The sequence below is a fragment of the Macaca mulatta genome, chromosome 8 (genome assembly GCF_049350105.2).
Source record: "Macaca mulatta isolate MMU2019108-1 chromosome 8, T2T-MMU8v2.0, whole genome shotgun sequence".
Classification (NCBI taxonomy): domain Eukaryota; kingdom Metazoa; phylum Chordata; class Mammalia; order Primates; family Cercopithecidae; genus Macaca; species Macaca mulatta.
The window spans coordinates 154,956,378-154,968,879 of record NC_133413.1 but is presented as its reverse complement, the minus strand read 5'-3'; the positions used below and the strand labels follow the sequence as shown (position 1 = coordinate 154,968,879).

Genomic DNA, 12,502 nt, shown 5'->3' with positions numbered 1-12,502 from the left:
CACCACACCTGGCTAGTTTTTGTATTTTTAGTAGAGACAGGGTTTCACCATGTTGGCCAGGCTGGTCTCAAACTGCTGACCTCAGTTGATCCACCTGCCTCAGTTTCCCAAAGTGCTGGGATTACAGGCATGAGCCATTGTGCCCAGCTAAGACCCCATGGGAGGGGGGAGGGAAAAAGGGAAAGGAGGAGAGGAGAGGTGGGGAGGGGAGGGAAGAAAGACAAGCCCTATCAGCCAAGGAGGATGTAGGATGTAGCCTGTGCCCTGGAGGGCCAGCTAGGCTGCAGCAGAGTTCTTAGAAAAAGGAAACTGTAGCCTGGGGACCCTTGGTGAGGGGCAGAGCTGAGCCTGGTGCATTGCCCTGAGCACCCTGCCTGCCTCAGCCTCAGGAGCCTTTGATTGTCTTATCTCCCAGCACCTGCATGACCTGCACTGTGTGGTCCCCACCCTTGGGGACTGAGGCCCCACGAGGTGATGCCCCCAGCTTAGCCTTGTCTCATGGGTGGTCACACCTTTGGGTCTCCTGACTGGTCCCCAGGACCTCCCTCAGCAGGTTCTCGTCACAGACGTCGAGCGCACCTGGCAGTGGGCATGGTAGCTTCAGCTCTCCCACCTGCTCCACGTCTGTATATTTTGGAAGGCTGGAGACCCCTAAAGATTTCATTCACTGCTCGCTTCTTCATGCATCCAGCAAGGTCTCCTGGCTTCCAGCTCATGACAGCAGATTGAATATGGGCATTTGCCTCACCTCCACCTTGAACTCACTAAAATGACAGTGAAGCCTTTTTTTTTTTTTTGAGACGGAGTCTCACTCTGTCGCCCAGGCTGGAGTGCAGTGGTGCGAACTCGGCTCACTGCAAGCTCCGCCTCCCAGGTTGACACCATTCTGCCTCAGCCTCCCGAGTAACTGGGACTACGGGCGCCACCACCACACCTGGCTAATTTTTGTATTTTTAGTAGAGACGGGGTTTCACCGTGTTAGCCAGTGTGGTCTCGTTCTCCTGACCTCGTGATCCGCCTGCCTTGGCCTCCCAAAGTGCTGGGATTACAGGCGTGAGCCACCATGCCCGGCCAGTGAAACCATTTTTTAAAGGCAAAAAAAACAGAAAGGAATGTAAAATGGTACAGCTGCTGTGGAAAGTAGTAGGCAGTTCCTCAAATAATTACAGATAGAATTCCCGTGTCATCCAGCATTTCACTTCTGGAACGACCCAGAAGAGCTGGGAGCCAAGACTCTTAACGGTGATTCGTACACCCCATTCCCAGCAGCTTTTATAACTTAAAAGGTGGAAACATGCCGAGGATCCATCAGCAACTGAGTGGAGAAACAGAACATGTCCAGCCACGAAATGGAAAATTATTTCCAGTCTTAAAAAGGAAGGAGGTGTTGACAGATACACGTGGATGAACCTTGAGGGCATCATGCTAAAGGCAAGAAGCCAGTCACAGGCCAGAGATTGTAGGATTTTACCTCCGTGAGGCCCGAGAGCAGTCAGATCCCCGAGACGGAGATTGTAGGATTTTACCTCCGTGAGGCCCAAGAGGAGTCAGATCCTCAAGACGGAGATTGTAGGATTTTACCTCCGTGAGGCCCGAGAGGAGTCAGATCCCCCGAGACGGAGATTGTAGGATTTTACCTCCGTGAGGCCCGAGAGGAGTCAGATCCTCAGAGACGGAAACTAGAATGGTGGGTGCCACAACTGGGGGAGGGAGAAGCAGGAAGTGAGGGTTTAATGCGGATGGAGGTCTACTTTGGGAAGATGAAAAAGTTCTGGAGATGGACAGTGGTGATGGTTGTACAACAATGTAAATGTACTTAATGTCACAAAACTGTCTATTTTAAAATGGTTAAAGTGGTAAGTTTTATGTTATATGTATTTTACCACAATTTTAAAAACCCACAAAGAAAAAGAAAATGGAAAAGGAAGAACAACTGTTTTAGAAGCTGGAGCATGTGGACCAAAAATGGTGAATCCTGGGCAGATGGTGGGAAAACGGAAAAGCTAAAGCAGGCAGCAAACCCTTAAAAGCTCCAAAGTGGGTAGAGCCAGATTCCTCTAGCAAAGGGGGAAGAGGGTGACCCTGATGCTGAAAACAAAGGATTGGTTAAAACTCTGCTTAATAAGGAAAGCAGTCTGGGCGCAGTGGCTCACGCCTGTAATCCAAGCACTCTGGGAGGCTGAGGCAGGTGGATCACTTGAGGCCAAGAGTTCGAGACCAGCCTGGCCCACATGGTGAAACCCTGTCTCTACTAAAAAATACAAAAATTAGGCCGGGCGTGGTGGCTCAAGCCTGTAATCCCAGCACTTTGGGAGGCCGAGACGGGCGGATCACGAGGTCAGGAGATCGAGACCATCCTGGCTAACACAGTGAAACCCCGTCTCTACTAAAAAAATACAAAAAAAAAAAAAAACTAGCCGGGCGAGGTGGCGGGCGCCTGTAGTCCCAGCTACTTGGGAGGCTGAGGCAGGAGAATGGCCCAGGAGGCGGAGCTTGCAGTGAGCTGAGATCCGGCCACTGCACTCCAGCCTGGGCGACAGAGCGAGACTCCGTCTCCAAAAAAAAAAAAAAAAAAAATTAGATGGGCGTGGTGGTGTGTGCCTGTAATCCCAGGTACTCAGGAGGCTGAGGCAGGAGAATCACTTGAACCCAGGAGGCGGAGGTTGCAGTGAGCCGAGATCGTGCCGTTGCACTCCAGCCTGGGTGACGAGCAAGACTCTGTTTCAAATTAATTAATTAATTAATTATTTCTTTTTTTAATCCCCAGACAGGGACTTCGTTTCAAATAAATAAATATTTCTTTTTTTTCCAGACGGGGTCCCACTGTATTGCCCAGGGGAGTGCAGTAGCGCTGTCACGGCTCACTGCAGCCTCCACCTCCCAGGCTCATGGGATCCTCCCACCTCAGCCTCCCGAGTAGCTGGGACCACAGGCACTACCAAGCCCAGCTAATGTTTTTCTTAAGTTTTGTAGAGACGAGGTTTCACCATGTTGGCCAGGCTGATCTCGAACTCTTAGACTCAAGTGATTCTCCAACCTTAGCCTCCCAAAGTGCTGGGATCACAGATGTAAGCCACCAAGCCTGGCCTCATATTTCTATATACTAGCAACAGATTATTAGAAGCTGGTATTTTAAAATACCATTTGCAATTGCATGTATTTATTTATTTAGAGACAGGGTCTTCAGGGTGGAGTACAATCGCATGTATTTATTTCTTCTGAGACTCTGTGGCCCAGGGCGGCATGCAGCGGTGTGATAGCTCACTGGAGCCTCCAACTCTTGGGCTCAGGCTATGATGCCCCAGCCTCAACATCTTGAGTAGCTAGGACAACAGGCCTGAGTCACCACACCTGGCCAATTTAAGTTTTTTGTAGAGATAAAGTTTTGCAATGTTGCCCCATCTGATCTTTAACTCCTTGCCTCAAGCGATCCTTCTGCCTCAGCTTCTCTGTGCCTGCCTGCAGTAGCATTTTAAAATATGACATACTTAGAGATAGATCTGACAAAGGACGTGTAATACCTGCACAGTAAAAACTGCAAATCATTGCTGAAAGTAAAGCAGTAAAGTAGATGACAAGGTCTACTGTGCTTATGAGTCAGAAGACTCAATGCTGTTAGGCCATCACTTCTACCAAACTGATGCATAGATTAAATCTGAATGCAAATTGTACTACATTTTTTTATTTTAGAAATTGACAGGCTGATTCTAGAATGTATAGGAGCTACAAAGGACCTAGAATAGCCAAAACCCCTTTGAAAAAATACAGAGCTAGAGGATTTACAGCACCTGACTTGTTATAAAGCTAGACCGACAAGAGAGTGTGGCACTGGCCTTGAGGCAGACAGGGGGTCAGTGCCACAGAGAGCAAGGTTAGAACAGACCCCTGTATGCATGAGCCGGCTTTCCACAGTGCTGCAGAGGCAGCTTAGTGAAGAAAGGACAGCCTTTTCCTTCGAGGGTGCTGGGAAAACTGGATGTCCAAATGCAAACAACAGATGAATTTCAATGTATATTTTGGAGTGTACACAAAAAAATAACTGCAAGTGGATCACTGGGAGACCAAGATATAAAACCTAAAACTATAAAACTTCTGGAACAAAACAGGAGAAAATGCTTGCTTTCCTGAGGGAGGCAAAGATTTTTATATATAATTCCAAAAGTACTATCTATAAAAGGAAAACATGGATAAATTGGATTTGATCAAAATTAAGTCTCCTACAAAAGACTGTTAAAAGAATGAGAAGATACACCAGTTACAGACATGCAAAGGGAGGAAGCCAGAGCGACTAACGGCGGTAATGGAATCAAGTTAGAGGCCATGTTTAGCTGATACGGAGACAGACGGTGACATCCAGAAATACTTACAGATGTGCGTGTGAACAGGAGTTAGTGTGCACGCAGGTGTTTCCTCATTCTGTCCGTTGAGAGGGCCTGCAAGCAGTGATTTCCTGGTAGCAGTAAGCACCCAGATCTTGGTTTCTAAATACCGTTTTCCATTAAAAGGATCCAGAGTTCCTTGGAGAAGTGGGTGATTCCAGGGCTGGTGCAGGGCATATACAATACGAGATGGAGTCAAAAGTGGGAAAGTGCCAGAGGTGGGGGTGACGCCTGCCACAGGGACACAGGAGCCAGCGGAAGGAGTTCCGAGTGGCCAAGGCTGGAGCAAGTTGAGCAACAAGATAAAGACCCATTGGATTATAACCCAAGTATAAAATAAAATCCATAAGTAGGCCGGGCGTGGTGGCTCACACCTGTAATCCCAGCACTTTGGGAGGCCGAGGCGGGTGGATCATTTGAGGTCAAGAGTTCAGGACCGGCGGGCACGATGCTCAAGCCTGTAATCCCAGCACTTTGGGAGGCCGAGATGGGCGGATCACGAGGTCGGGAGATTGAGACCATCCTGGCTAACACGGTGAAACCCCCCGTCTCTACTAAAAATACAAAAAACTAGCCAGGCGAGGTGGCGGGCGCCTGTAGTCCCAGCTACTTGGGAGGCTGAGGCAGGAGAATGGCATAAACCCAGGAGGCGGAGCTTGCAGTGAGCTGAGATCGTGCCACTGCACTCCAGCCTGGGCGACAGAGCGAGACTCTGTCTGAAAAAAAAAAAAAGAGTTCAAGACCAACCTGGCCAACATGGTAAAGCCTCATCTCTACCAAAAATACAAAAATCAGTCAGAGGTGGTGACGCATGCCTGTAATTCTAACCACTCAGGAGACTGAGGTGGGAGGTGGGAGTCTCTTGAACCCGGGAGGTGGAGGTTGCGGTGGGTGGAGGTTGCCAGGAGGTAGAGGTTGCAGTGAGCTGAGATCGCACCACTCACTCCAGCCTGGGTGACACAGTGAGACCCTATCTCACAAAAAAAAAAAAAAAAAAAAATTCCGTGAGTCCATACTGATATAAATGAATAATTCGCCGGGCGCGGTGGCTCAAGCCTGTAATCCCAGCACTTTGGGAGGCCGAGACGGGCGGATCACGAGGTCAGGAGATCGAGACCAGCCTGGCTAACACGGTGAAACCCCGTCTCTACCAAAAAAATACAAAAAATTAGCCGGGCGAGGTGGCGGGCGCCTGTAGTCCCAGCTACTCGGGAGGCTGAGGCAGGAGAATGGCGTGAACCCAGGAGGCGGAGCTTGCGATGAGTTGAGACCCGGCCACTGCACTCCAGCCTGGGCGACAGAGCAAGACTCCGTCTCAAAAAAAAAAAAAAAAAAGAATAATTCAGTAGATAGGAATAGATAAATCTGTGCAGAATAATGACAAATAATTTAGATACATGTCCACCCTCCAGGAGCTGGAGCCTAACCCCACCCCTCAGGTGTGGGCGGGGCACAGTGACTTCTCCTACAGAGTTTGGCACGGAGCAGGGGGAGGAGATGGCACCTCACAGAAGCCTGGCAGCCATGACCTCAGCTAGGTCATGAAGGCCGGTGGCAACAGGGCGGAGTTACGCTGTGCAGAGCAGGAGGCAGGCCCAGATCAGCCTAAGGGGAACCCCTCCTCTGACTGCAGTGGCTGGCTTGGGGCCAGCTGCCTTCGCCCACTTGTTTCTGTTGGTTTTCTGACTGGCAGGCAGAGAGCCCAGGCCATGGCCGCCCCAGCCTTGCTGCCAGCCAGAGGGCAGATGCTGCCTGCTCTCCTCCAACTCCCCAGACGCCTTCCCTGCACCTCTACTCAGGCCAGTACAGGCACAGCAGCTTCCCAGCCCACACAATGCTCCGAAGGGCCCCTGGCACCTCTCTGCCACTCACACACACAGCCACATCCCCCCAGACACGCTCAGCCCCCAGCCAAACAGTGTGAGCCCCCAACAGGCCCAGGGGCCTGCTCACCGGCCAAGTGTGGGAGCTGAGTGGGCGCTGGCTCCTAGCGTTGTGTTCTGTGGTCCTCATGGTTCTCTTTGCTCCCCAGTGACACAGCACATAAAAGAGCTCCTGGAAAGAAACACTAAGAAGAAGTCCAAATTGAGAAAGAAACCCAAGCCTTATGTTGAAGAGCCGGATGGTAGGGCCTCTCCCCGCAGCCCCTGGGCGCTGCGTCTGCACAGCTCTGCTCTCCAGCCTCGGCCGCCTGGCCTTCTCTTCTCTAACCGCTTCTGGGCGGGGGGGATGGGGCCACTAACCTCAGGCCTGTGGCCTCCTGAGCGAGCTGGAGGGCCCAGGTGACTGACTGGACCCCTGGAGAGGTCAAGCCTGTCCACACCTGTCTTGGTGCTGCCCAGAGTCATTTCCAACTTGCTTGCTGGGTTCTTGATGGGGTGGGGGCATGAGGACTTGCTGGCCGAGGGCTACTGGAGGTGCCCCCAGGTAAGTGAGTGGGCCTGACCCCCACAGGGAAGTTTGCAGGTGGAGAGGTGTGTGGTGCCCTGGAGACAAGTACCCCTCAGCCCTGTCTTCCAGCCCAGGGCTGCCCCTGGGCCACAGGAGCCAAGCCTGCATTCAGAATCAGCAAGGAGCCATCCCCTGCTTTGATGGTGGGCCCCCAGAAGCTGGGGGAGGGCTTCCCTACCCTCCCCACCAGCACCCTTCCCACCACCCACACTCTCACACAGCTTCCACCTCTCCACCTTCCCCCAGGCCCTGGCTCAGGAAAGCCCTGTAAACCCAGGGCTGTGCCCTTTTGAGAGCTGTGCTGTCAGACCAAGTCAGCTGTGCGCACACGTGCACACACAGGCTTCCAGGGCCACCTTCCCCGCTCCTGCAGTGTGGTCCTGCCACACTTGGTGCCTCATGCCCACTCGTCTGTCTAGAGCTCCGCCACCACCTCTCTGCTCCACTTCACTTCCTTTGAGACCACTCAACTTAGGCACCCCTTCCTCCAGGAAGCCATCCCTGACTGCATGCTGCCTATGCAGGCCCAGAACAGTGCCAGCAAGCTTTCTGTGGATGAGGTTTGCTTAGGGCCAACTTCAGGGCCAGCAGGAGGCTACAGGAGCATGAAGGGCCCTCGTGGGGAATGCCAGGATGGCATCTGCCGGGCTGGGGACTTGTCCTCACCCTGGCGCCTCCAAGGCTGCCACCAACAGGTCTGTGCCAGGGTACAGTGACCTAGTCCTGAGTCACCCAGCCTGGTTTCACCCAGGACCCTGGGAGAAGAGGGCCAGCTGCAATGTAGGGGTGAGATTCCTGGTCACAGACGTCCTCAGACCACTCCATCTGGGGCAGCGTAGAAGGAGCTCTGCGCTCCTGCCTGAGCTGGTGTCTGGTGGCCTGAGAGCTGGACCGACACCGTTGGCCGTAAAAGTCTCCTGGCTGCAGCCAGGCAGAGCAGGGAGCAGACTCCCCTGTGCCTGGAGTGGAGCCCAGTGGAACATTGCAGCCCAGAGTGTGTCAAGTGGCGAGCAGGGTCAACACCAGGAGGCCCTGGCCACACCTGGCGACCTGGGAGACCTGTGACCTGGTCCTGTAGCTCTAAGGTCCCCGGGGCAGGCCTGGCCACCGAGCAGAGCAGCACAGACCTTAGGAGAGCTGCTGCTGTTGGTCCCTCCATGGGCAGCCATCCCACGTGGGCTTGCCTGCAGCCGGAGGGGGATGGTGATGAGGGCTGAGATCAGGCAAGGCCAGATCAGGGCAGTGGGCTCAGAGCAGAGCACCCCACACAGGTGAGGGTCTCCCTGGGCTGGCCATGGGCACTGCCCACTCTCACACCACAGGTCAGCAGACACCTTGGTGCCTGGCCCTGTGCCGATGCAGCGTGAGCAGCAGTCATCCCCAGCTTTCTAGACCTTAGGGCACAGGCCGCCTGACTCCGAGTGAAGCTGCAGGTGGGGCAGTGTGGCCTCAGTCCCTGGCCTACCCAGTACACTCGTGACGCCGGCAGCTGCCTGCTGAGCACTGCATGAGACAGGCGTTGTCACGGTCCCCATCCTACAGAGGAGTAAACTGAGGCACAGAGAGATTGCATCATGCTCACCATCAGCTGAGAAACGGTGGCCCCAGTGTATCCCAGTCGCAGACTGTTGGAGGGTGTCCTGGTCCCAAGCAGTCTGGGGCTGGGTGTTTGTCCCACCAGGGGCCAGGGGACAGGAGATCAGGGCCTGTCTTCCCGCAGGGACAGCAAGCAGGAGGCCAGGCCCTGCCGTCTGCCCCAGGCCCCCCGGCCTAGTGACTCTGTGTCCCAACTGCTGAGCTGAGGCCCTGGGTTTCTGCCGCCTTCCTGGGGCTCTGAAGCCTGGGTCCAGTGTGTGTGGGCACCATCCCTTCTAGAAAAACGAGGGCACCTCATAGCCTGCCCAGACCGTTGGTCCCACGCTGGAGGCTGGGGCCAGATCCTCTGCCAGGACCTGCGGCCCCAAGGACCATGACAGATTTCCTAGGACCTAAACATCTATGAAGAAAAAATTCATTTTGGTTACTCTTTTAGAGTAAGCAAAGAGTCTTGTTAGCAGTCACATGTCACTCTTCTGTGGCAATTAGAGATGGACTCAAGACGTGTGTGCTTTTTGAACCTGGTCCAAGGACCCCGTGTCCTCAGCTGTCCACTAGAAACTGCTCCTTCAAAGAAGACAAAGACGTTCCGATTGGGGGTCAGGATCCAGAGGCCCCCCTCACCCTGGCAGGCGGTAGGCTCTGGGTGCTGGGGCAGGTCTCATGTCCAGAAGCACAGGGTCCTGTCCAGCTGTCCAAGGTCCATGGCTCCCCTGGTCCCAGACGGCTTCTCTTGGCATGTTCTCTCATCTGCTGCTTCCCGACCTGGAGCAGGAAGATGCTGCGCCTTCCAGACCCAGCCTGGGAATCCTCTCCCCTCTGGCGCTTTCCCCTGGGCCCTGTGTCTGGAGACTCCCCAGGCTGAGGTCCCTGAGTCCCTCCCCAGGTGCTGACTCAGGCACACTGCCCCTCCCCCCAGGGACCTGCTGTCAGGGGCTGAGTTTTAGAAAGCCCCTCCCTTGGGAAAGACTGGGCCTTCTCATTGCCACCTTAGTCCTTCAGAAGAGCCCAAAGGTGGTACTTCAGGCCCAGGGCTGCAGCAGAGCTGGGCTTGCTATCCAGATGGCTCAGTGTCTGCCTCCCCCAGCACTGGCTGTGGGTGCTGGGTAGGTGGAAGTGACTCCTCCAGGGGCTCCTGCCCAGAGCCCAAAAGCCAGGGAGGGGCCTGAAGCAGAGAAGAGTCAAGTACCTGGACAGCTGCCTGGGTCAGGCCCCAGGGAGGGAGCAGTGGGGTCTAGAGGCCCTCGGACCCAGGTCCTTGCCTTCCTGTTCCTGTGGGGCCGTGGGAGGGTGGGTGGAGCTGCCACAGGGGTTCCTCCCCAGCCTGTCCCTCCGCAGGTGGGCAAGTGCTCCTTGGGTCTGTGCTCTAGAGGACACTGCCTGAGAGAGTGAGGACCTGCTGCGCTGGGCAGGGGGTGGCTGGGGCCCGGGCAGCCCCGCCCCCCAGGGCCCTTGAAGGACCTGCATCTGTTCACCCCTCTTCTGGCCCCACACCCACACATCCACACCAGGTTGATCGGGTCCCATTTCTTTCCAGGGGTGGCGATAAGCACATATGCCAAGTACTGTTACCACAAGCTGCAGAAGGCAGCCTTGACCGGGGCCAAGAAGGTACGGGTGCACCTGGGGGGCCGGGGAGGGCAGGCGGGGACACACAGACCCTTGGTGGACAGCCCCAGGAGCCCCGCCTGCAGTTTGGTGTGGGGCAGAAGGGCAGAGGGTGCCACACAGAGCCCACCTAGGTGAGTGGTGGGGTGCGCCAGGCCGACCCCGTGTTCTGACCTGTACCCTCCCCCAGGGGCTCTTCCCAGGCCCAGACTCGAGCTCAGGAGCAAGGCAGGCAAAGGGCTTCAGTCAGACCGCGCCACAGGACCTCATTCCCTGTACCTGTCCCAAGAGCCTGGCCCCTTCCCCACATCCTCTTCTCTCTGATGCACTGCTCCCATCACACCCCTCCCCAGGGCTCTCAGCCCTGCCACAGACTTCTGGAAGTTTCACCCCAGCTCAGCCAGCTTGGCCTGTGCTATGCTCCCTGACAGCCCTGGCCGGCCCAAGGGACACTCCCACCTTCCCAAGGGACCCTGCGAGCTGGTGCTGTAGACAGTGACTCCGGCCGGGGAGCTGGGCTTGTCCGTAGCTCTAGTTGGAGCCAGGAGTTCACAGGGATGAGAGGAGGGGAGGCAGAGCCAGGGGCAGCCCAGGAGGAGTTAGGGTTTGGGGGCGAGGAGGGCTGGAAGCAGGACGACCAGGCCATACCAGGACAGAGCCTGTCTTCACAGGGGCTGAAGAAGCCCAACGTGGAGGAGATCCGGCACGCCAAGAACGCCGTGTTCAGCCCGTCCATGTTTGGCAGCGCACTGCAGGAGGTCATGGGCATGCAGAGGGAGCGCTACCCTGAGCGCCAGCTGCCCTGGGTGCAAACACGGCTCTCTGAGGAGGTGCTGGCGCTCAACGGTGACCAGACAGAGGGCATCTTCAGGTGCCACGGCAACCCCGGGCGCCGGGTGTGGGGGCCACAGCTGTGTGTCCACCATGCATCTTTGGCATGTAGGGGCCATTAAGCCTCAGGCCTGCTGGGCTGCTTCCCCACCCCTACCTGAGAGCAGATGGAAGGTTGGGGCCACAGTGTGGAAGCTGACCCCAAGTGTGTGCAGGCCAGGAAAGAGGACAGGACCCATTCTGAAGAGGAAGCACAGCCAGCCAGGGAGGGCGCCCCTGCAGATGGCCACCAGTGGTCCAGAGCGTGCTTGGACACCAGCCATGGGCAGCCCAGGGTGTGAGCCTCAGATGACAGGCAGCCCTCGTCTGTGAACAGGGATGGCACAGGGTGCCACCCACTCCCGTGACTCACCTGTCAGGGCAAGGGGTACCTAGGCCCCAGGAGGCCAGCTGGGGAAACTGAGGCTTGCAGGTTGAGCCCCAGGGGCCCTTTGGTGAGGGCATCCACACAGGGAGCCAGCAGGGGTCCAGGGAGGGACGGTGGCCTGGGGAAACACCACACTCGGACCCAGGTGTGTGGGGCAGGAATCCTGAAGAGTGCCATCCACCCATGTTTGTGGGAAAGAGGCCAACTGGGGTGGCAGGGGGTCCTGAGGTTTTGCTCCCTCCAGGGGTCAGCAGGGACCGACCAAAGGGAGTGTCCAGGTGGAATCATGAAGCCGCAGCGCAGGCTCCTGTTGCCTGAGACCTGCCCTGTGCCCTGCAGGGTCCCTGGGGACATTGACGAGGTGAATGCTCTGAAGCTGCAGGTGGACCAGTGGAAGGTGCCCACAGGCCTGGAAGACCCCCACGTCCCTGGTGAGTCCTCCACACTGCAGCAGAGCAGGCCTGGCTCAGGCTGTGGCTAAGGGGTCCCTGTCTCCACCTCTGGAGTCCACCCTGATCCTGCCTCCTGCCCAGTGATATGATGGCTTCCCAGTCACTTCCAACACATCCTCCTTCCTGCCCATTGCACAGTCTCCGCAGGTGTCTTCGGGGCACCCCGAGGCCTGCCTGTGCAATGCAGCCCACTCCCAACCTGCTGCTCTCTGCCCTGTGCCCTTCCGCCATGCCTGCTGTGCAGACACCCCCTCAGGGCAGCTGCATAGACTCCTGAGAAAAACCCTGTTTCGCACGTCTCTGCTGGCGTGACCCCCATGCCTCCAGGATCAAGTTCAGGCCCCTAGGAACTGAAAGGCCCTCTGGGGTCCGGGCCCAGCCGGGTCAGATGGGCCCTGTCCAGAATGGGCCGGCCCTCCCAGCCTGTCACCCACAGCACCCCTCGTGTCCGCCACAGAACCCCACTTGGTCCAGGGGTGCCCGCCGAGCAGGCCCGCTAAGCCCCGTGCTGTGTCCCCAGCATCCCTGCTGAAGCTGTGGTACCGGGAGCTGGAGGAGCCCCTGATCCCGCACGAGTTCTACGAGCAGTGCATCGCGCACTACGACAGCCCCGAGGCGGCGGTGGCCGTGGTGCACGCGCTGCCCCGCATCAACCGCATGGTGCTCTGCTACCTCATCCGCTTCCTGCAGGTACTTCCCTCCGCGGGGGTCCCCGCCGCTTCCCCCTCCCCGCCCCGCCCCCGCCCCTCCGCGCCCAC

General features: G+C 56.5%; 1 protein-coding gene and 1 long non-coding RNA gene across 26 annotated transcripts in view; one reads left to right on the top strand and one right to left on the bottom strand.

The window, feature by feature from the left end:
• Positions 1 to 12,502, bottom strand: part of LOC114680370 (uncharacterized) — a 193,357-nt gene that overhangs the window by 49,776 nt on the left and 131,079 nt on the right. The window lies entirely within an intron of this gene.
• ARHGAP39 (Rho GTPase activating protein 39) overlaps positions 1 to 12,502 on the top strand; it is a 147,976-nt gene that overhangs the window by 134,017 nt on the left and 1,457 nt on the right. For 11 of the 25 annotated variants that reach the window (XM_077944638.1, XM_077944630.1, XM_077944637.1 and 8 more), the window contains 5 exons: positions 6,412 to 6,504; positions 9,964 to 10,037; positions 10,706 to 10,905; positions 11,632 to 11,723; positions 12,265 to 12,434. In XM_077944638.1, coding sequence (XP_077800764.1) covers positions 6,412 to 6,504; positions 9,964 to 10,037; positions 10,706 to 10,905; positions 11,632 to 11,723; positions 12,265 to 12,434 — 629 coding nt within the window. Of the gene's footprint in view, positions 1 to 6,411; positions 6,505 to 9,963; positions 10,038 to 10,705; positions 10,931 to 11,584; positions 11,724 to 12,264; positions 12,435 to 12,502 lie in introns of all 25 variants that reach the window. The other 14 variants (XM_077944633.1, XM_077944644.1, XM_015146293.3 and 11 more) reach the window with 4 other exon arrangements.